This window comes from Marmota monax, unplaced genomic scaffold (genome assembly GCF_021218885.2).
Source record: "Marmota monax isolate L192 unplaced genomic scaffold, Marmota_monax_Labrador192_F-V1.1 WCK01_AAM20220418_F8-fsc00139, whole genome shotgun sequence".
Lineage (NCBI taxonomy): Eukaryota > Metazoa > Chordata > Mammalia > Rodentia > Sciuridae > Marmota > Marmota monax.
Genome location: NW_026695226.1, coordinates 5,101,465 through 5,123,921, shown reverse-complemented (window position 1 = coordinate 5,123,921; position 22,457 = coordinate 5,101,465). Strand labels below are relative to the sequence as shown.

Below are 22,457 nucleotides of genomic sequence, written 5' to 3'. Positions count from 1 at the left end.
ATATTTATTGAGTGTTTTCTATGTGTCGGGTATTATTCTAAGTCTATTACATGCATTGTTTTCACTTAATCCTCACAAGCTCTACAAGATATTCTATTATCTCTGTTACCAAGAATACATATTTGGCTTTCTTCTCTAACAGATTGTACAGTCTTGCAATATAAGCTATGCCTTCTACTTCTTTGTATAATCATCAAGAAGGAATTCAATGAGAATGTATGAATTGATTACGTTTTCATTCATATTTTGTTCTTTCAACTGCTATAATGCTCACTTTCATCAAACCTATTATGCTGTCAGATTATAAAGTAAGTAAACAAGATTATCTAAATTTTGTAGACATCTCTAAGGACCCAAGACTATTTATAGACATAGTAAAGATTCTGCATGCTGAAGAACAGCAACAGTTTAAGTAGTAGAGTGTGAGTTCTTACAAAGAAATCCTTGGAATTACTAAGATCATGAAATGAGCTTAAGTGAGAAAACTCATGGGTATTAAAAATCATAAAAGTGGGCTGGGGATGTGGCTCAAGCGGTAGCGCACTCGCCTGCCATGCGTGTGGCCCAGGTTCGATCCTCAGCACCACATACAAACAAAGATGTTGTGTCTGCCGAGAACTGAAAAATAAATATTAAAAAAAAATTTCTCTCTCTCTTTCTCTCTCCTCTTTCTTTAAAAAAAATCATAAAAGTGAGAACAAACAAAATTAATAAAATGTGACAGTACAGTCACCATTGTTTTGTAGATCGCATAAGATATTATAATAGGGTGATAAGAGAAACTCAGCAAGTCCTTTCTCTTTACTGGATTTATCATACAGGGAAAGCACAATTTTTCTTGCATGTAAGCCAAAGCCCCGTAATATCATATCTCCTTTACCGGGAGAAATAATCATTTGGGCTGCTTATAAAATAAAATGTGCTTCAAGGGACTTTTTCAAATTATATGTCTATGATATTATGGGATTTATTTTCCTCCTAGGTCTCCTGGGTTTATAGCACAAACATTTAAATCAAACTTCTTTTCATAATGTTCCTAGAATACAAGAAGATTTATAACAGACTGATAAAGAAGAGTAAGTCAATCTGAAGATTAAATAAAAATAACAGAAAACTGAGTACTTTTAAACAAAATTAATAACTTAAAATTAATATATGATTAACTTATTAAAATGAAAAATTTCATACCTTGAGTGTATTGTTACCTTTTTTAAAGATTAAAGATACTGAGGTTTTCAAATTAGCTTGCTTATGATTAAGGATGAAAGTGAGAACAGCTACTATGTTAGATTAAATCATTTGCTTAATTCATATGGAAGAATAAAAGAAATGCCAGTGTGCAGCACATTCTAGTGCAAAGGAGAAAAAAAGGTTAATCAATTCAACTCAATTTTAGCTGAGGGCATTTTTCCACGACTACTGAACCCTAGCATGTGTCAGGCAGCTAAAATTACACTAAAACGTGCAAGATCTGTTATTTTAGAGATAATCCAGGAAGCAAACAAAGCCAAAAATTCTCTCTGTATTTTTAACATGAAATGCTTACATTGTTAGTCAGGTGTATATATATTTTTTCTCTGTTAAGACTTTCATGTATGGGTCTCCTCTTTTGAGTATGTTTGAGTTTCCATAATAAAAAATAGAAAAAAAGGAACAATAACAAAAATGATTTTGTATATATTTCTAATACACTATTTGCCCTTTAAAACAATTCTTACCAGTCTCTGCTTCTGAAGCTCTTCTCTAAGAATTCTATCTTCTGGCAAAACATCACACAACAAAAAATAATTGTCTTGTTCTTCTGTTGAGAGATAAGGAAAGTAAATGAGAAAATAGATATTTCCAAGTTTTTTTTTTCTAGAATAATTTATTTCTTTAAAAATGTTTGCATGCATGTATATGACTGTGCATGCCTGGGTGCACATACAGTAGGATCTAGTACAGAATCTGTTTTAGCTTTATTCCAATTTAGGCAAAATAAACACAGCAATTTAACTTCAGTCATCATAAAAGGGAGAGCAACTGTAATTTGAGATAGTAAGATTATTCCTTCAAAATTTTTGGAATGCAGTAAAAATATGGTACCAAGATGTATACTTACCAAGTGGAGCTGTGGAATTGATTCTTATCACACTACAAAAATCTGTGATGGGCTGTTCAGTGAACCTTTTCTTCCAATATAAAATGTACCTTAGAATAATAATTTAAAAAAGGGTTAGTGAGAAGACTCAATATGCTACTTTCGTAGAATAATAGGATTATATAAGAACATTTCATTTTATCCCAAAGCAACAAATAAAATTCTAACTGAATACTGCTAGAAAATTTGTGAACACAAAGGCAGTGAAGCATTGTAGAAATATGAAATAAATACTTAATGAAATGAAATTACCCTGTAAAAGCATAAAAACGATTAAACTTTATCCCTAAATTCAATAAACAGATATATAGGGCAGTTAAACTGAGTTACTTTAACATGATAATGAAGTTTTCTAAAATAATATATGAGTTTATATGTATTTAAAATGCAACAAATAAATAGGCTTCTGACACATTCTGCAATAAATAGAAAGTTGAGTGGTTATCTTATAAAAGAACAGAGGTCATAAGAATAATAAAATGAAAAATCAGTCTACGTTCAAAATCTATATAACAAGAGAAAAATTCCATATGTCCACATCATGTTTGAAAGAAGTCAAATTTAGCCTTTGGAAATATAGCTGAGCTTACAATTCTTAAATCTAATGAGCAGATTTAGAAGCAGCATACAGGTTGAATTTAAATGCAGCTCATAACTCACAGACCTATATATCTGATGAAAGAGGTAATAAGATGACAGGATTCAACAAGCTATGTTTATTTTCATTTACTTAACAACATATATATTGGCAATTGCAATTTTATTTGCCAAATGGTACCAATAAGAGAATGTGGTGTTCTTGGGGAGAAAGGAGTTGGTAAGGGTTGACTCTATACTTGATGATTTATCAGATTATGCAACCATGGATAAAAGCAGTAACTTAAACCAAAGAACCAAAGACCTGTGAAAGATATGTGGTCTTGAAATCGTTTCTTTTTAATATTTATTTTTTAGTTGTAGTTGGACACAGTACCTTTATTTATTTATTTTTATGTGGTGCTAAGGATTGAACCCAGGGCCTCGTATGTGCTAGGTGAGTACTCAACTGGTGAGCCAGAACCCCAACCTCTGAAATAGTTTTAATGGTGTAAAAAACAGTACATAGAAACAGTAGGAATTTGGACATTTAAAAATGGCTTCATATACACCTACCAGTGTTTTTCATATAGTAGGCCCACAACAAATGTTTTAAAGTAGTATGAGAGTATTTGAAGATTCTTGTTAAGTTTTCTAAGTAGCCTCCTACTTGACATATTTGTTTCTCATTTTTATTCTTTCCTCCCTTTTTCTTAACATTACTTCTCCAATTCCATGGTTCTCTAGAGATAAGGCATTACTATATTAGAAAAAAAATCATGCTGGAGAAAGGTCTGAGAAAAAGAGAGAATCAAGATATAAGCTGACATAAAATGTAAATAAGTATATAATTATAAAAGGAAAGAAATGAATGACTAATGTATAAGAATAGATCCATATTTTACTTCTTTCTTCTCACATAAAACCACATTATTAACCCTGAAGGATAAGAGGAGAAATCTTCCCATATGGAACAGTACTGAGCTTCATCCTAAGAGATAAAAAAACGATGATTTTAGGCTCCAGCTCAGCCTCAAACCACAAATACTACAAATGATGCACTGTTGCTCTGTAGTTCTCATTGTTTTCCATAATAGCAGTCTCAGAACAGACAAAAAGGCAAATTTATCTATCAGAAGCTCTTAACATTATTTCCTATGCCAGCTTCAGCACCTTTCATTTCTCAGTATTCTACACAGCTACTTTAGTTCTTTTCTCCCATGAGAAGCAAAAAAGGAGAAAGAAAAGGCTTAAGAGAATAATAATGACATTCCTTGACCTTTACTTATTTTCTTCTCGGTGTATCTTTTATTACAAAGGGTTGACAGGGATAAATGAACATAGTAGAACCTATATTAGAGATGTTGCATTGTTTTTCCAAATTGAAATATGCAGATATCTACTTTAATGACCAATCACATTCATATATGGTAGACCAGGTGCTGAGATAGAGGACAACATTCTCTCTAGAGTTCCCTTATGGTCACCATTAGAATATACCAAAGAGAGATACCTCAGCTTCCAGTGTCACTACCTGTGTGACGTCCTCTAAATGAAACTGACAATAATGGTCAGCCCTATAAAACAGTAGTTCCATTTTGAGTCTATAGCCAATTATAGGAGGCAGCAGTCACTCCTTGAATATACAGACCTAGGAATGTGTGAAACACTGTGAGGCAGATGACCAATAAGAATGTGGTGGATCCTAGAGATCAAACTGCCCTTTGAATTATCATTGATTTATTTATTAATGAAATATCAATACCATTTCTATTCTGTCTGCACTGATATTCATCTAGAAGCAGCTTGCTTTTTAAGTGAAGAAAGTGGTCAAAACTTCATAGTTGATGTATTAATATGGTATGAAAGGAACAGGGACTTTGCATTCAGGGATATGAACCTAAATTTAAGGTATTTCATTTTCCCAAAGCTCACATTACTCACTTGCAATATCAGTTGTTGGCAACTAAACAAAGCAAGTAAAGCAGTATCCAAAATCCTGAATGTTTAACATGTGATATTTATTATTAAGAGAAAAAACATATTTAGATAAGACTAAGGTAGTGAAGAATTTATGTTTATCTCAGGGGAATAATGGTGTCTAAAACAAAAAATATTTCACCCTCAACAAAAGGAAAAAAAAATGAAAAAGTGGGCATGGTGGTATGCGCCTATAGTCCAAGCTACTTGGGAGGTGGAGGCTGAGGTGAGAGGATCACTTGAGTTCATGAGTTTGAGACCAGCCTGGGCAAAAATGAAAGAAGAACCTATATTAAAAAAAAAAAAAAGGAACATTGCAGCAAACATCTACTGAGAAAAAAATAGTTTAATAAATAGTGAGAAAGCTCACAGAAGTGGCTAGGGTGACCAAAGAGTAAAATAATGATGTCATGTGAAGCAACAATGATAATTACTAGAAGCCACCATTTGCCGAGTCCTTGTCTGTCTAAGGTCACAATTAGAATGTAAGAATTGGGATATGAACTTGTTCTGACTCCAAAGTCAAACTTGGTCTTCTGGAGAACAGTGCCTCTTGTGGCACATGGAGATCAATCTTCATTAGAACTGCAGAAAAGGGAAGACAGGGTGGGAAAAAGCCCATACAGTTGTAATGAAATTATTATTTTTTTCCTTCAGAAGACAAGGAAGTTCTGTATAATACTTTTTGACAAGAGAGAAACAGAACTAGAGACACAAAGTCTGAAGGGAAAAGGAAACTTCTCTTTCCCAAAAGCATACTAGACAGTAGTGGTGTTCAGCATAAACTGCACCTAACTTCAGGTCTAAGGACAAAAAGCTGATGCCAGCTGTGTGTGGCTGTTGATTTAGAACTACTTGACTAGGGACAAGTGAAAAGTAACTCCATTACAGAGGTAACAATGACCTAATTCCAACAGTCAATGGGTCTCAGTCTCTAAGGATTTCTACGTTTTGATACTGTCTTCATGATCTCTGAAGAGAAGGATCACATTATATACTATCTATTTTGTGTCAGAGTTTACTTCAAGGTGATAGACACAGGGAAGCAATTACTAACATCAATGGACTTAAAATCCTGGGTATATTCTGCCTAGCAAACCCTTTGAAATATTTAGGGAGGGACTGGGCATGGTAACTCACACCTGTAATCCCAGTGACTTGGAAGGCTGGAATCTCGAGTTCAAGTCTAGCTAGCCTTGGAAACTTAGCAAGACCCTGTCTCAAAAATGAAAATGAATGAATGAATGAATGAATGAATAAATAAATAAATAAATAGAGCTAGGGATGTAGCTCAGTGGTGGAGTACCCTTGAGTAATGTGTTCCACCCTTAAGAAATGTACACACCCACACAGACCACTAGTTAATGAGGGCTTCCAAAGGGTTGAAGAGAGTGAAGCTATTATGAAGCTATTATGAAGCTATTATGGCAGTCTTCAAATAGGTTCAAAGTTATTTTATTGCTCCATGAACAAGTAGTCATCAATTTTATTTACTTGTTTGTTTTTATTCATTTTTGGGACTGAACTCAAGGGCACTTGACTATCCTTCCAGTCTTTTTTGAGACAGAGTCTCACTAAGTTGCTAAGACTGGCCTTGAACTTGTGATCTTCCTGCCTCAGTCTCCTGAGTCACTGGGATTATAGGCACATGCCTGGCAGTTATCAATTTTAGAAATGATGTTTTTCAGGTACTGTCAGTAGAATCTGAAATATTGTTAGTTGTCTTCTCAAGGCAGGCAGGGGATAGATCAGGTAATAGGCTAGTTCAATAGGAAAAAATTATCAATGAGTGTTTCTTCTTGGGAGACAATGTTTGTTACAAAAGCCACATATAAACCATCATACAATCTAAATATATAAAATTATGAATCAAACCTTATTGGGATATGAAAAATAAATAAATAAATAAATAGACCTCAACTACAACATATATTTGACTTACGCCTAAATTTGAGGCAAGAAAAATACTAGTTAAATGTAATAATGGTTATTTTTGCTTAGAATTAAGAGGTGTCTATATATATGTTTCCTTGTGGTTAGTACAGGCACTCAGATAAATTGCATTCAATTGAGATATAGCTTAGTGATAGCAGGCCTTAAATAAATATATGCTTCTTGTGATTTTTTCCCCACCCACTAGAAGATATTTTTTAAAGTTAAGGGATCATTTAGTACTTCTTTTTTTTTTTTTTTTTTTTTTTTTTTTTTTTTTTACTTCTCTAGTTTATTCAGAGTTAGATTAGAATTGTAGCTACTCAATCTGTAAAGGCTACTGTGAAATAACATGGTATCAACACTTTATTGGGATGACTGCTATAAAAGAATTTTTATACTTTACTAAAAAGCCAAGAAAATAATTGTAAGTCAGCAAATACTTTTCTCCTTTCAAAAGAACGTCAAATCATGTCTCAGAATTGTCTCAGAAAAAAATAGTCCCTCTACCATCACTGATATACTTATTGATAAAGGTATAAAGATTTGAGATATGGTTGTCAATTAAGTAGTACAAAATGAGTGAAATTTAATACAGAAGGTGGCAATAATTAAGAAGTTAACATATATCGTTTGGAGCAATTTTAATCTACTGAATAAAGCTAGAAAATAGCTCAGTAAATAATTGTTAAATACGTTCAAAGGGAAAATTTTTATGTTTCTTTTATTTTTCCCTAGAAAGTTTATACTGTTAATTTGTTTCAATAAAGAAAATGTCAAATATATTTAATGTGAAAACTTGACAGTTTACTTCTTGTTTATATATATATATGTACACACACACACACACACACACACACACACACACATATATATATATATATATATATATATATATATATATATATTTTTTTTTTTTTTTTTCTTTTTGTGGTGCTGGGGATTGAACCCAAGGCCTTGTGCATGTGAGGCAAGGACTCTACCAACTGAGCTATATCCCCATCTTGTATCTATTATTTATCATCTTTATTACTTATTGTACTTGGAAGGAGCAACTTTTTCCTAGAAGTTCTGGATAAATTCACTTATGCTACTGAACATCTCACTGTTCTCTCCTCCCCACCTTACCTCTTTAGCTTCTTTTCTAAAGTTAGGAATAATCCACACACATAATATGAGAAGATTTGAACTTATCTCTGATCATAGTTAAGACTTATTTTCGAAAGAAATTTTTAGTTTCACTAAATAGAGATATTATAATTTAAAGGAGAATGGATATGTTAAAATGTATTTTAAAGCAACAGAGTTTAATCAATCTACTCCAATCCATTTGAATTGATCTCAGTTTTACTTACTGTGATAATTTTATTTAATTAGGAGGACAGCTGATAAGAAAGATTTAGGTTTCCAAATTTAAAATACATATTAGCTATGCAGTTTAGAAAGCACTTACATCAGATATGCATGTTTTTCTTCAATTAAAAATCATCAATTTTATTATATAACTAAATTTAGGGAGTAATTAATTCTAACAATTACTGAGACTTAGTAAGTAATTTGGTTTTTCTGTTTATAGATGAATAATAAGATTAGTATCAATGATAAGAATGAGAGACTGATTAGTACAAATACAGCTACTTAACTATCATACATAGTACAAAGATGAAAAGACAAATTCTGATTCAGATACTCAGATTTTAAAGGCAGAAGAGAAAGGAAAATCTTAACACCTCTCAATTATCACTGGTAAATGATCGTATTTTTCTGCAATTCATTAGAGATACTTTGTGCTTACATAGAAAAAGAATAAAAAGAATAGTTTCATAACAAAGAAAAGCTGAGTAATATAAGTCTTACTCATTTAATAGTCCTATCAATGGTTAATTATCAATTATCACTGGTAAATGATCATATTTTTCTGCAATTCATTAGAGATACTTTGTGCTTACATAAAAAAATAAAAAGAATAGTTTCATAACAAAGAAAAGCTGAGTAATATAAGTCTTACTCATTTAATAGTCCTATCAATGGTTAATTATCAATTATCACTGGTAAATGATCATATTTTTCTGCAATTCATTAGAGATACTTTGTGCTTACATAGAAAAAGAATAAAAAGAATAGTTTCATAACAAAGAAAAGCTGAGTAATATAAGTCTTATTCATTTAATAGTCCTATCAATGGTTAATTGGATAAGAGAAAATTGGAACATGTCTAGCCTACAAAGTGTCTAAAACAAAATTAACATTTTTGCCCACATACTATAATTAGGTATCATAAACGAGAAAGCTCCCAGACTACACCAAGAATTAACAAATACACACACTCATTCAAGCGTGCACACATACTACCCCCAACCAATTGAAAAATAAAAATGAGAATGAGAAGCAGAGTGTCTCCTCTGAAAGTGAAGAAGAAATTATTCTATTTACCAGTTGCTGACGTATATTATTCATGTAACTCTCTTCCCTTTCTCTGTTCCTTCTCTGCTTCCTGACCAGGCAGCACTAAAATGTACTAAAATGTATAGTGCTGAATGGATATAAGGGGCAATACATACGCAGGAGGCACATGGCAGACACTCAATATGGGTGTTAGGCAGTTGGGAAGGATATTGAGGACAGAGATCAGTGTTAGAGAATAGTTAATATTACCCTTGTGGGTATGCTAGCTATTCCAACTTTCTAGAATTTTAGATTATTTAGAATCCTGGATGACATCTCAAAAGTTATATTTCACAAATAATTATCAGGTTTTTAGACCAGAATAAATGCCTATTGAAAATGCAAGCTACATTTATAGAAAACTAAGATTTCAAATATATCTTTAGTAATAAAAATACAAATGAAAACTTGGCTTTCATTTATCTGGTACACATTGTTACAGGCACTAGCAGATGTTATACATACTCTGTTTCATATACGATTCAACAAGAGCTGGCAGAATGATGCTTAAAGTAACTCGTTGGAAGTCACAGGTTAGGAAGTTTTGAAGCCTGCATTTAACTCAAGGCCTGCCTGGTATCACAGTCTACCTTAATAATACAGTTTGTGGTTTTGGAATACCCATCATAAGAAAGAAGCTGCTTTCTAGTAATGACATATGTTATCTGAGAGAGAAATTTTTATAGTTAAGATGCAAGGATATTACAATGTCTGGGCTACTCAAATATTTTTTAGTGGAATCAGAAGAGAATATCTCAAAATGTGACCTTACCAGATATACTAAATTATAGACATTCAGTAACTATACAGGTTAGTAACTACCATGATGTTGCCTCTATAAAATATGTTTGCCAAATTTCAATCAATCATGAAATGTGCATAACTACTACTCCATTATAGTTGCTTAAGAGAAGGTATTTCTCTTGAACAACTACTATCAGAAAGTATAAATTGGGGGAAAAGGGATATTGCCTATTATCACTTACCTGCTAGTATGATAATTCAGGTGTTTCTCAGTTGGAGTATAGCTCACTTTGAGCCCTGGCTGTGTAGGTCAGTTTCCATAGAAAAAGAATATTTCTAACATGCCCAATGTTAGCAGTTCTTAAGATACTCCTCTCTATCTACTTTTTCATCTTCATTATCCTTTGTCTCTTAGAATCTGTCACTGATTTTAATAGCTGTCACTCATATCTTCCCTTTGGCTTGTTGAATGATTCCATTTTTTTTCCTCCCTCCTGGTTTACAACCTGAGCATAGCACTTAAACTGAGATTTGTTTGGACAAGATCCTACAGACTTGAAAGGTTCCAATACACCTGTTCTCAAACATTAACTTTTGGGTAGCCCATTGCGATGTCTTTTTTCTTGACTTCCTATATGGACCCATTCACCCAGAGAACACCTATGGCCTCAAACATGAAAAGAATGTTGATCTGAGAGACATCAACAGTGTCAACAATCTCATGACATGTGGCAAAGAAAATATTATTTACTCATTTGGAAAACTGATCAATTTCCAGAATTAGTAGGAAATGCACCAGTATCTGACATTCTGAAACACAAATCACACACTCAAGAAAAAGAGTGCAATTTCTAAAAGAGTCTAAGGAGAAACCTGAAAATGAATATATGTACTTTCATATTTGCATAGGAATTAATTCATAGTTTATACCATTCCCCTAATGAACAGTGGATTATTTTATAAACAAAACCAAATTTACCTTTGGAAATCAACAACCAGCTTAACATCAGCAATGACAAGTTTATGCTCAATAATCATGTGCTTCAAAAGTTTGTCTTGTTCAGCCACAGGAAAATGCTCTTCACAGAAAATACAAGGCACAGATGAAGAACCGTCTAAAGTGATGGTGCCACCTGGACTTTCTGGCAGGGAAAGCGGCTCCAAGATACAATCCTTACTGTTACTTTCTGGAAGAGATTAAGAAAAAAGAAATAAAGAAATAAAGAAAACTTGAAACCAATTTTTTAGATCTTTACGTGAATGATTTCTCACCTTCTGCATTAAAAGGATCCTAAAGATATTCATGTATCTCCAAAAAGAAAAACATATAGTGACAGAGAGTAGATATTTTATTATCATTTTAAATACTTCTGTAACCCTGAGACAGGGAATAATGCAGAAGCAGCTCAAACTCCCCATTTGCTTGCTTGAATCAGAGAAACCCATTTGTCAGGGCAGCTATTCGAGACTTCTTCTTGGACACTGGTCAGTGGCAGAACTTCTGGGGTACTTGCAAGCGGGAAGGTTACAAGATTCTAAGGTTCAATTGTGACCTATGACTAAGAGTTATCACACAAAAGGAAGTAAATGGTATATACTGAGGCTACAGATGATGTCAGGTCAGTCTTTTAGGCTGCTCTCTATCATAGTGGCAAACTCTTTCCTATTTCTGATTATCTGTCACATATAGAGAGGATAGTTCTTATATAGGTGAGTGGCCCACGTGGTGATTTTCTGTTTATATCTTTTATTTGCTTTATATACATTTAGGTATCAGAATTGAGGCTTCTGTGAATAAAGATATGAATGTTCAATTACTAGACATAAATGATAAACATTTCTCTTATCTGTACTATTCCTTTTCCTAAACATCACCTTATAGTATCTTTATGAGTTGAAGTGTATAAATTTTGTGTCTACAATTTCAGGACCTCAAACTATAAGCAGTTGTGTTGCATCAGGACCTCTCTTTAGTCTGCCTGAGTGGAAGCCTGGACCTTCATTTTATTCAGGCTAGTGAATAGTTAGTAACCAGAAAACTAGTATAAGGAAACTAGGGTAGAACTTTTGACGTTTGCAGAAGGGTGGGGAACCTTCTTAAGAAAAAAAGATAGCTCTTTGACAGACAATAGTCTTTAGAATTAGGTTAATATTAATTCTCCTGTTACATTCTATATCTTATTTTTATCTTACTGTATTCTTATTATTCAAAGCATTTTTTAAAATTTTTGTTCATAGGTCTTTATTTTGTTTATTTTTATGTGGTGCTGAGAATTGAACCCAGTGCCTCACACATGCTAGACAGTGCTCCACCACTAAGCCACAAGCCCAGCATCTTATTCAAAGCATTCTTAGTTGAATAATTGAATCATTCAAGGTAGACTGCTGACCATGGCCTAAGAATTAGATAACTAATAAAAGAGGGGCACTTTAATTTACCCACTTAACAAAAATCAACTGAGTATTTCCTGAATGCCAGTCTCTTTGTTTCAATGTTGCTTGACGTGATCCTTACTATCCAATTTAAAGTGCTCATAATTTGGTTGAAGGTACAAATAAATTAAAAGTGTAAAGAGAGCTATATGGAGCAGAAGAATGGAGAGAGTAACTAAGCTGGAAAGGGAAGGTGTCCTATAGGAGATGACCTCTAGTATATTATTCATATATACTCTGACCCTATTAGAAGTATGCTAAACCAAACTGTTTATTTTTGTTCACAAATTTTTTTTATTATATTTTTGTTATCTTAAATACTCCCATATGACAGTAGGGGAAGTATTTAAATTACACAAGCACTTTAAAGTACTGTTAATGAAATGGATTATTAGCAATTTACACTTATTAAATTAGGTAATGGAATCATGAAATTCTGCAGTTTTTTGGTTACAGGCTATACTCTTTAGTTTAGGCTAAATTTTCATGTATTTTTATGTATATGTTACTTTCATGAACATATATGTTTGTTAAGTATATTACTTATCTCTAATTCCCCCATCTTAATATTAGAGATATGTAATATACCTATGAAAGTCTATGATAATATTTTATACTAGTAGGATATGACAAAAGACAGCACATTCTAAATAAAGTCAACATTAGTAAATATTACCTACCAATAGGAAATAACAAGTACTATATTACATCCTTCTCTCCAAATTTGATTAAGATAGTTGTCATTTTGTTTGACTGTAGAGCACAAGATATGATAAATAATTGTTACCACCAACAGCAGGAACTAATGTTTTTTTTTTAATATTTATTTTTTAGTTGTAGTTGGACACAATATCTTTATTTATTTATTTAATGTGGTGCTGGGGATCGAACCCAGGGCCTCACCTATGCTAGGTGAGCGCTCTACCACTGAGCCACAACCCCAGCCCAGGAACTAATGTTTGTTGAGTGCTTGCTATTTGTAAATTACCAACAAAGTGCTTTAGGGCATTTTCTCAATTAATCCTAACTATTTTATTTGGCAGTGTTACTCTAATCCCACGTTCCAGAACTGAGAGTAAAAAAGATAAATACTTTCCTAAAGTAATAATGTAGGTAGGTGGCATAAACATAGTTAAGTTCAGACTAAACTCAAATACTACATTTTTCTGCTCCCAGTACCAAAAGTATTTCCTTAACTTTCTTCTTAAATAAGTACTTTCAATGCTGTTTTGAATTTATATATATTTAGAACTACTCTGAATTTATATGCATTCTGCCAATGTCCTGCAGTCTCCCTGATGCTACCTCCACTAGCACTTCTTGAACAAATTCCAGCCCATGTTTTTCAAAATAATCACTGGAGTACAGTTCATCTTTATCATTGTTTTTACTTTTTCCCAAGGCTTTACTGCAAACTCTACTATTCTGTGATTCGTTTTTCTTCCATTTTGAATGTGTAATGACCAGTTTTCCTTTTTTAAAATTATCCTTAGGAAAATGGACTGAAATGTTCAAGTATACTAGAACCACCTTTCTTGTCAAAGGCATAGAGAAACAAAATCACGAATATGCAGATTTCATGTATGATAAAGTTGTGGTTTGGTAGTATTAAGTTGTATTTGGGAACTTGAGTGACTATGTTTTCCTGAAAATAGAAGTTTTAACAGAACATTTTTAGACAACAAGATTTGTTTTCTCCTCTAACCATTAGCACCTTGCTCAAAATTATAATAGCTCTAATCATATAATATTTATCTATTTGTTCCCCTTTCTTGCCCTCAGATTGATAATCCTTGGAAGGTAAGGTGAGCTCCAGTTGTCTTTATTTACTTGCAAGTACACTGAATGAACATCTTATGCCCACCATGACCAATCATTGTTTATTTTGTGTCTGGCATTGTTAAGTAATTTACTTGTATCTATTAACTTAATTACCTTTCACCATAACCTTAATGAAGAAGATTTCAATTTGATCTGTATTTTACAAATGAGGGAACTGAGAGGCACTGAGAATCTCAGTGATCTGTGCAGATAGCTATAAAGTGGCGAGAGAGAAAAAAATCGGAATCCAAGTAGTGTTACGTGTTAGCACTTTTAACCTATGGATAACACCAAGGAATTTAGATCTTTTCTTATAAGAAGTAGAGCCACGTCTATGTTTTAAACAGAAATGAGGAGAACAAACTAGAAAGAGGTAAATTTCAAGATGTAGAAACCAGTAGGGAGACTATTGTGGATGTTTAAGAGTGAATCAGAAATATTAGCAGTGGTCAGAAGGGAAAAAATTGGAATTTTTGAAGCAAAACTAAAAAATAGTGGTTTAAAGCCTCCTTCTTTAGGGTAAGGGCGTAGCTCAGTGCTAGAGTGTGTATTTAGCTCACACAAGACCCTGGGTTTTTGATCCCAGCAACCAAAAAAATAAAAAAAGAATTTTTCTTTAAAGAGAACCTAACACAGAAGTCCAGTCTGTCAATAGACGAAAGCTAAATTGCTTCAGCTGAAGTAGGGGTGAGGGGTACACAGAACTCCATCTGTCAACTGCCCTAGTCCCTTGATTGAACTTCTTTCTGCTTTTCTCTAATCACCAGGAATAACTCAATTAAGGGCAAAAGCTCACTCTAAGACAGAGCCCTTCACCTATAATAATGATAACAGAACACCAATAATAACAGCAGTTTCACATATTGAGTAATATTACTCTGCACATGCTATGCTTGTCCTATGTGCAGGTATGTGCCTTGTATCATTGAATCCAGATAACTACAACCTTATAAAAAGACAGGTCAATACTATCATCATCCCCCTTTATCAACGTAGAAACTGAGACTGAGAAATGAAGTAATTTTCTTATAGTTACATGCTACTCAGGGCCTGAGCTGGAATTCTACCTGAATTCTGATTCTAAAACTTCCCAAATGATCATGTGGTCCCCTCTACAGATCTAGAAGCCTGTAGTCTATGATATTAAACTATTTATTTAAGTCTTTTGTTGTCGTATTCTACCAGTATAAAGTACTATCATAGAATTTCATAGGTGTATTACATATCAGTAGGGACAGACATTAAACTGATAGTTCTTGATTACTAATTCCCCACTGGGAGGGAAGGAGTAGGAAAAAAGGGAGCCTCCCATGTTTCTGGTACACATGAGACTGCCAGTCAGCAATCCAGGATTAAATGTAGAGAAGCAGATTTGGTTTTACGGGAGAGAAGGGTAATAATGAGTATGTTTTGGATGTGTTCAATTGATCTGCTCAGAAGTAAAATATTCCCCTATGGCTGATAGACAACAGGAGCAGAGACTGGTGTCTGATGTGATGTATTTGTACCATCCTCTTTGTTTGCCGGGTTCTGCTCTTCCAGGTTCTCCTGCAGGCCTGGCCCACTCCATCTCTCTGGGCCCAATAAAAGCAAATATCTCTGTGGGAATCAATTATTTACACTTATTTCTGCCACTGTGCTAGTCTGTGAACTCAATGTAAAGGACTTATTTATTTTCATGTCTTGTGTAGACTACAGGGGCTGCTGGAACAAACCTGGCATTTAACATATGTTTGTTAAATGAAGACAGGAAAGAATGAATAATGGACCAGAAGTACTTTCAACTAGAGTTCTAATGTTAACTTAGTTTCTAGGAAAGTCCTATTTTGGGAAACATCTGTGCCTGTCTTTAGGTGAACTCTGTTTGGCATTAAAGGTAGTCATCTTATATTCATAGCTAGATCTTTAGTGCTGTGGGCCTTGGTATAACAGGCCCATCAGAAATTAAACAATAATGATGCACAGTTATATCAAATTCAAAGATAAAAAAATATTATTGAGTGTAATAGGTATGTTACATTTTATTAGGAATTTTTAAATTCCATTTTTTACTCTTCATGTACAGATATTCCAGTAAAAAAGGAACAAGTATCATTTGGGATGCAGAGTAAGTTACACCCATTTCATCAGTGGATGTTTATATGGAATAGAATTGAATCTTGGAAAAAAGAAAAAATATATATATCCCCTTAGGTACTGGGGATTGAACTATTCAGGGGCACTCGACCACTAAGCCACATCCCCCTATTTTGTATTTTATTTAGAGACAGGGTTTCACTGAGTTGCTTAGTGCTTCACTTATTGCTGAGGTTGGCTTTGAACTCACGATTCTCCTGGCCTCAGCCTCCCAAGCTGCTAGGATTACAGGTGTGCAACACCTTGCCCGGCTGAAAATATATTTTAATATAAAACAGTGTTTCCAAATCTGTTTGAGTTTCATTATCCAGAGAATTTCTTTCTTTATTTTTTTGTGCTGTGGATTGGATCTGGGTTTTGTACACTGGAGAGCTTTTAAAAAAATACCAAATTCACACTGGGGATGTAGCCCAGTAGTAAAGTACTTGCTACATACTTTGATCCACAGAACTGCAAAACAACAACAACAACAGCAACAACAGGAACAACAAAACTCTGATTTCAAGACCTTCTTTTAGATTGAGGAAATTCTAATCTGTCCTAAAGAGTGTCCCTAAAACACTAAGTTTTGAACCAGTAAATATAATTCACTTACATTTGCCTGACAGATTGTAATTTCCAGCTGCTGTGAATATTATATTACATTTTACTGCATGGTTAAAAAAAAATAATGGATGCAGAAAGATATAATACTTTGCTTCAGGGACCTGGAACCCAAAAGGTGGAAAGAAGTAAGCTACATCTAGCTCCTTTCAACAAACAAGCAAAGTATCTTAGATATTCTGCTTTGGCTCCAAAACAACTTCACATATGTGTTGCAGGTAAAATAATCAACTCTAGTTCTCACTTTGAATTGTAAGTTATTCAAATGAACTATAAAAAAATATCATCCCAAGGAAGTTGGGTTTTTGAGGTGACCCACCTATGCTGATTTTTGACAGTTTTACTGACTCTAGGGAAGTATCCTTAAAATATCTAATTATTACTCTAGGACAATGCTTCTCAAAGTTTAATGTGTCCATGAGTCACCTGGTGATTTTGTTTAAGACATAGTTCCTGATTCAGTAGGTGTGGTGGCCATGGAAATGACCATTCAAATCTCCTGCTGTTTTGAGCAAAACTGACAATAGGAACTCAAGTGCTGTGCTCTGAAACCCCATTTGCACTGAACAGAATCAATGACAAGGGATGAATAGCCAACATCTATAAGAAACTCCTACAACTCAATAACAAAACAACAAATAAGCAGATTAAAAATTAGGCAAACAACTAAATAGACTTTCTCCAAGGAAAATATACAAATACCCACCCATATTTGTAATATGAAGAGATGCTCAACATCATTAATTAAGGAAAAAGAAATCAAAACTACAATGAGATACTATCTTACACCTGTTAATAAACCCCGTAAAAAAAGAATAAAATAATAAATGTTAGTAAAGATGTGCAGAAATATTAAAAATAGAATTATCACATGATGCAGTTATCTCATTTCTGCTTATTTATCCAAAATAAGTGAAGATGAGGTCTCAAAGACATATTTGCATTCCTAAGTTAATTAAAGCATTATTCACAAATACTAAGAGGTGGAAACAAATGAATGAATAAATAAAATATGACATATAAATATAATGAATATTGTTCAGTCTTAAAAAAAGGAGGAAATCCTGTCATATTCCATGATGTGGATGAAATTTGAGGGCAAGATGATAAGTAAAATAAGCTAGTAACAGAAGAGCAAATATTATACGATTATACTTACATGTGGTATCTAAAGTAATAAAGATCATTCAAGCAGAAAGTAGAATGGTGGTTGCCAGAGGCAGAGAAGAAGGGTAAACAAGTAATTGTTGTTCAGTGGGTAAAAAATTTCCATTACACAACATGAAAATTTCTGGTAATCTGCTGTACAGCAATGTACATATAGTTAACACTACTGTACATTTAAAAATTTGTTAAGGGGGTGATTTCACATCATGTGTTTTTAAATCACAATTTAAGAAAAAAAAAAAAAAAGGAAAGAGCCAAGTGAATTAAGTCAAGATGAAAGGAATCATGGTCCATTGACTCCTATTAACTAGGCATGACCAAGTTACTTAAACCTCTCTTACACTGCTTTCACAATATAAAATGGATTAATTGTAATACCCCCCTTGGAAGAATTGTCATAGGATTAAATGAAGAAATTAACATAAAGGACAGGGTGCCAAGCACACAAGCTCAATACAAGGTTACCTTCTATTATAACTACTAATGAGTATGACTATGTATTTAAGGACGGAGAGAGTTGGCTATCATGTGCTCTCAGGTATACTATAAATTCCTATGGATTAATTAAAAACACATATTCCAGGGTTCCAACACAGATCTAAAGAATCAAATCTCATGACAGAGCCTAGGATTCTAAAAAAGAATAAGCCCACTTTCCAACTATATTTACATTAAGTGCTAATTACATTGGTGAAATTCAAAGCTTTGCATCTCCTTGATCATCTTGCTATTTCTGTAGCACATCATAAGGAGAGATAAAGGAATAAACAGTATTTTTGATAGAGAAGGAAAAATGAAGGAATCTATAATGATAGCCTCTATTTTCTCAGCATCAGGTAAGGAGGCTCCGCTCTTTCTAAAGACCAGGGCTAAAATAAATGTGGAAAATGTTTAGAAAATGTTTGTGGAGAATTTAAGTGACATACAAGATAAAAACAGCACTGAAGGCCTAGTTGAGGTTAGCTAGCTGTCTTAGTTATAGTCATTATACTTATGTTTTAGCAACACATTTGTATTCTGTGTCTAGAAGGACTTTCTTAGAACATATGTTATATGCTCTAGATTTTTCAAATGATGCAGCTTTACAAAAAATACATATACATAAATACACATAATGGTAAGATTCCTGAAAGGAAACTTTACAAGCATCTAATCTAGTGTTGTCCAATAGAACCTTCTGTGACGAAGAAAGTGTTCTGTATCTGCTCTGATAATGGTAACCATTAGCCACATGTGACTTCTAAGCCCTTAAAATGTGAACAATGAAAGTGGGGAGCTGAAATTCAATTTTATTTAATTTTAACTAATTTAGTCACATGTGGCTACAACTATGTCAGGCCAGGCAAAACTAATTAGTACAAAGTTTTTAATTGCCATTTAGACAATTAATAAACTCTGAGTTTGTGGATTTCAATGTGAAACTGTATTAAACATTATGTGTAGGTGGAATTTTGTGGAAAGAAAGTCTTTTGACTGAATAGATTCTTAAAGGGTTCTGGGGACATCAAAAAAGTTTAAAAACAATGACTCCTATTTCTTTTTTCTTGGTAGTGCCGGAGAATGAACCCAGGGCCTCACACATGCCAGGCAAGCCCTCTATCACTACACCTCCAGCCCTTCCTATTTCTATATATTACATACTATCATTTTTCCTACCATTTTTATTTATGATGTTAAGTGAACAGTGTCCTTATGTTAGGATTTCAAGCAACTAAATAATTTACTAAAATAATCACCATTCTACAGTAGTGCCTAAAATATTTCACTTTGCATCCAGAGCAAGAGACCAGCCTGAAGACAAAACATGCAATAATTATATAAGATATGATACAGTAACTACAAATAAACCACTCTGTAGTTTTTAAAATCTGGTTATCACAATGTCTGATATCACAATTGTCACCATTAAAGTTAACTCTTTAAACAAACTATTGTTTTTGGAAGTAAAAGATTATCTTTACATAAATAGCAATTTACTACTAAAATTTGCTATAATTGATTTTCTATAACTTACTAAAAAAAGGAAAAGGTCTTTATCTATGGTGATATATATTCGGGGAAGACTGTAACAGGGTTATATTATTGTGTCTGTGCTAAAGATGTACTTAGAAAAGACAATATTCTTTGTAGAAGCTGGAAAGAGAACTCTTTTGCTCCCCATAGATTTTCCTTTTCACATTCTCTTTCTATACAGGAAACAGTTTTAGTTGTGAAGCTATGTGCCATCTTTTATTATGTGACAGTTTCTAATGAAGCAGGTTTGTTCACTTTATATGCAAGTGTTAACAATAGCAAAAATGAGTCAGATGCTGTGTGACAACATGTGACAACTATCCTACTGTAGCACTGAAGGTATTGACACATCCAACCTTTCTAGAAATACCTATATTTCTTTCTTATACATCAAAAAACACTGTCCATCCATTGAATTTTCCCCAAATGAGCTGGAGAATGGATTTATTCTTTTTGTTTAGAAAACTTTCAATGAACTTAGGTGCTATTGAAAAAATGGGCTCAGAAGCAAACCATTTAATATAGAGGCTGACCATTTTGTAGAAATGGCTTGATTTCCCATTCACATTACAAGTGGATTGCATGGCTGGCTACTTAGACCATAGTGATCAAGCTCCTTTCCCTTATTAGACTAAAAAGCAATGCAGAACTCCAAATTTTGGCTGCTGCTCCTCTTCAGTGCAGCATTACTTAGTTTCAAAATAACTTAACGGTGAAAATGTTATATTCGATTTCCTTTCTCAGCCAACTTTGGAAAAAAGTGGGAAACTAAATGGTACATTGGTTTTATTTCTTGGTTATAGATTACCTATGTTTCTGGTTTATACATGATACCTTCTTACCTTAATCCACACTATGAAGAGAAATTAGTCATGTCTGTTTTAATAATGCAACAGTTAACAATATTGTGGAAGCAGCAGCTATTTGAAATGTTATAAGTCCATGACATTTTAGAAGGAAGTAAGTCCTAGGAAGAGAAAGTAAATCGATAGAAAAGAAGCTTTCCTTATTAATTAAGATAATTGTTGATTTATTTGTAGATTTAATGTCAGACAACATTCTGTTAAAAATATGCTTTAAAACATACCTAGTTAAATATTTTCTTTGATGCTTATTGCCAATGAAAGATTTAGATTCTAAAAGAAAATGAAGGATGAAGGCCCATACTCTATATCATCACATTAAATATTCTTTTATATCAAAGATATTCCTCTACTATTCCTACTCTACACTTTTTAAAGATACTTCAGCACTTTTAAATTAGGACTACTATGAGCGATTATTTTGATAAGGCCAGGAATAGGAATGCTGGGGCTTTAAATAGAATTCAAGGTTGGATATATATTTCATTTTAAGAAGTAATTGATACAAATGGGAACTAAATCCTCAATTTATCTCTTTCTCCAGTAGAATGCAGAATGATTTTTATGTTGTAAAACTTGAAATAAAAATGTCATTAAAATCTGAACATTAGTTAATGGTAAATTTAACCAGAATAACTCACTGCCAACAATACTGGTGATCCTAATGAGGGTCAGTGTAATGAAAGACAAGGACCAACAAAAGGCTCTCTGTGAAGAATAGGGCCACAAGGTAACTTGTGACTGCTGTCATTTATTCAGTTCTCTAGAGAAAAAGAAAGGAAGGGAAGGTAAACTCTGACTCAGAAAGATCTGATTGGTAACTGATGTGCCTCATGCTTTATAAATAATTAGTACCCAGTGGAAATTTCATAGTGTATCTACATAGGTTGGAACATGTGAATTTCTCAAACAAGACACACACACACACACACACACACACACACACCTCATATCAATAAGTTCCTTGAAAAAATTATAAATTGCCTTTCTACTGAGTGAAAAGTACTATTTTGATGACGACTCAACAAATATACTTCTTTCTTTGGTTTATGTCCTAAACATATGAATAATGTAGAAGAAAGTCAAGTCAAGTCACTATCTATGTTGAAAGGATTATTAATTTAGACAAAAATCATAAAATATATTCTCTACTCTTTTGGCAAACATTTTGGCCATCTTAAATAGCAAATATCATACCAATACCTAAAATTAAGGATATCTGTGCCAATTCTTTTTTGATCTGTTGTTGAGATGTTCAAGTTAGCAATTACTAATTTAGTCTAACTTCTTTAGAGGACGGACTATAATTAAGACAGTGGAGTTTGATTATGATAGTATTGTAATATTCAGCACTGGATAAATTAGCTGAGATTCTATCTTACAGGATTTAAAAAAAATATTTTTAAAAAATTGTTGATGGAGCTTTGTTAATTTATTTATATGTGGTGCTGAGAATTGAACCCAGTGCCTCACACATGCTAGGCAAGTGCTCTACCACTGAGGCACAGCTCCAGCCCTATCTTAAGGATTTTAATTGCTGAAATAATAAAAGACCTTATAAAAGCCTTCTCAGCAATAAAGCAGCTTTGTCATAGCATGGCTTT

At 33.3% G+C, this 22,457-nt stretch overlaps 1 protein-coding gene across 1 annotated transcript in view; it reads right to left on the bottom strand.

Moving 5' to 3' along the window:
- Nucleotides 1-22,457, bottom strand: part of Znf277 (zinc finger protein 277) — a 120,063-nt gene that overhangs the window by 46,561 nt on the left and 51,045 nt on the right. The window contains exons 2-4 of the mRNA XM_046435364.2: nucleotides 10,797-11,004; nucleotides 2,102-2,190; nucleotides 1,719-1,801 (exon numbers count right to left, since the gene is read on the bottom strand). Of these exons, the coding sequence (XP_046291320.1) occupies nucleotides 1,719-1,801; nucleotides 2,102-2,190; nucleotides 10,797-11,004 (380 nt within the window). The remainder of the gene's footprint in view (nucleotides 1-1,718; nucleotides 1,802-2,101; nucleotides 2,191-10,796; nucleotides 11,005-22,457) is intronic.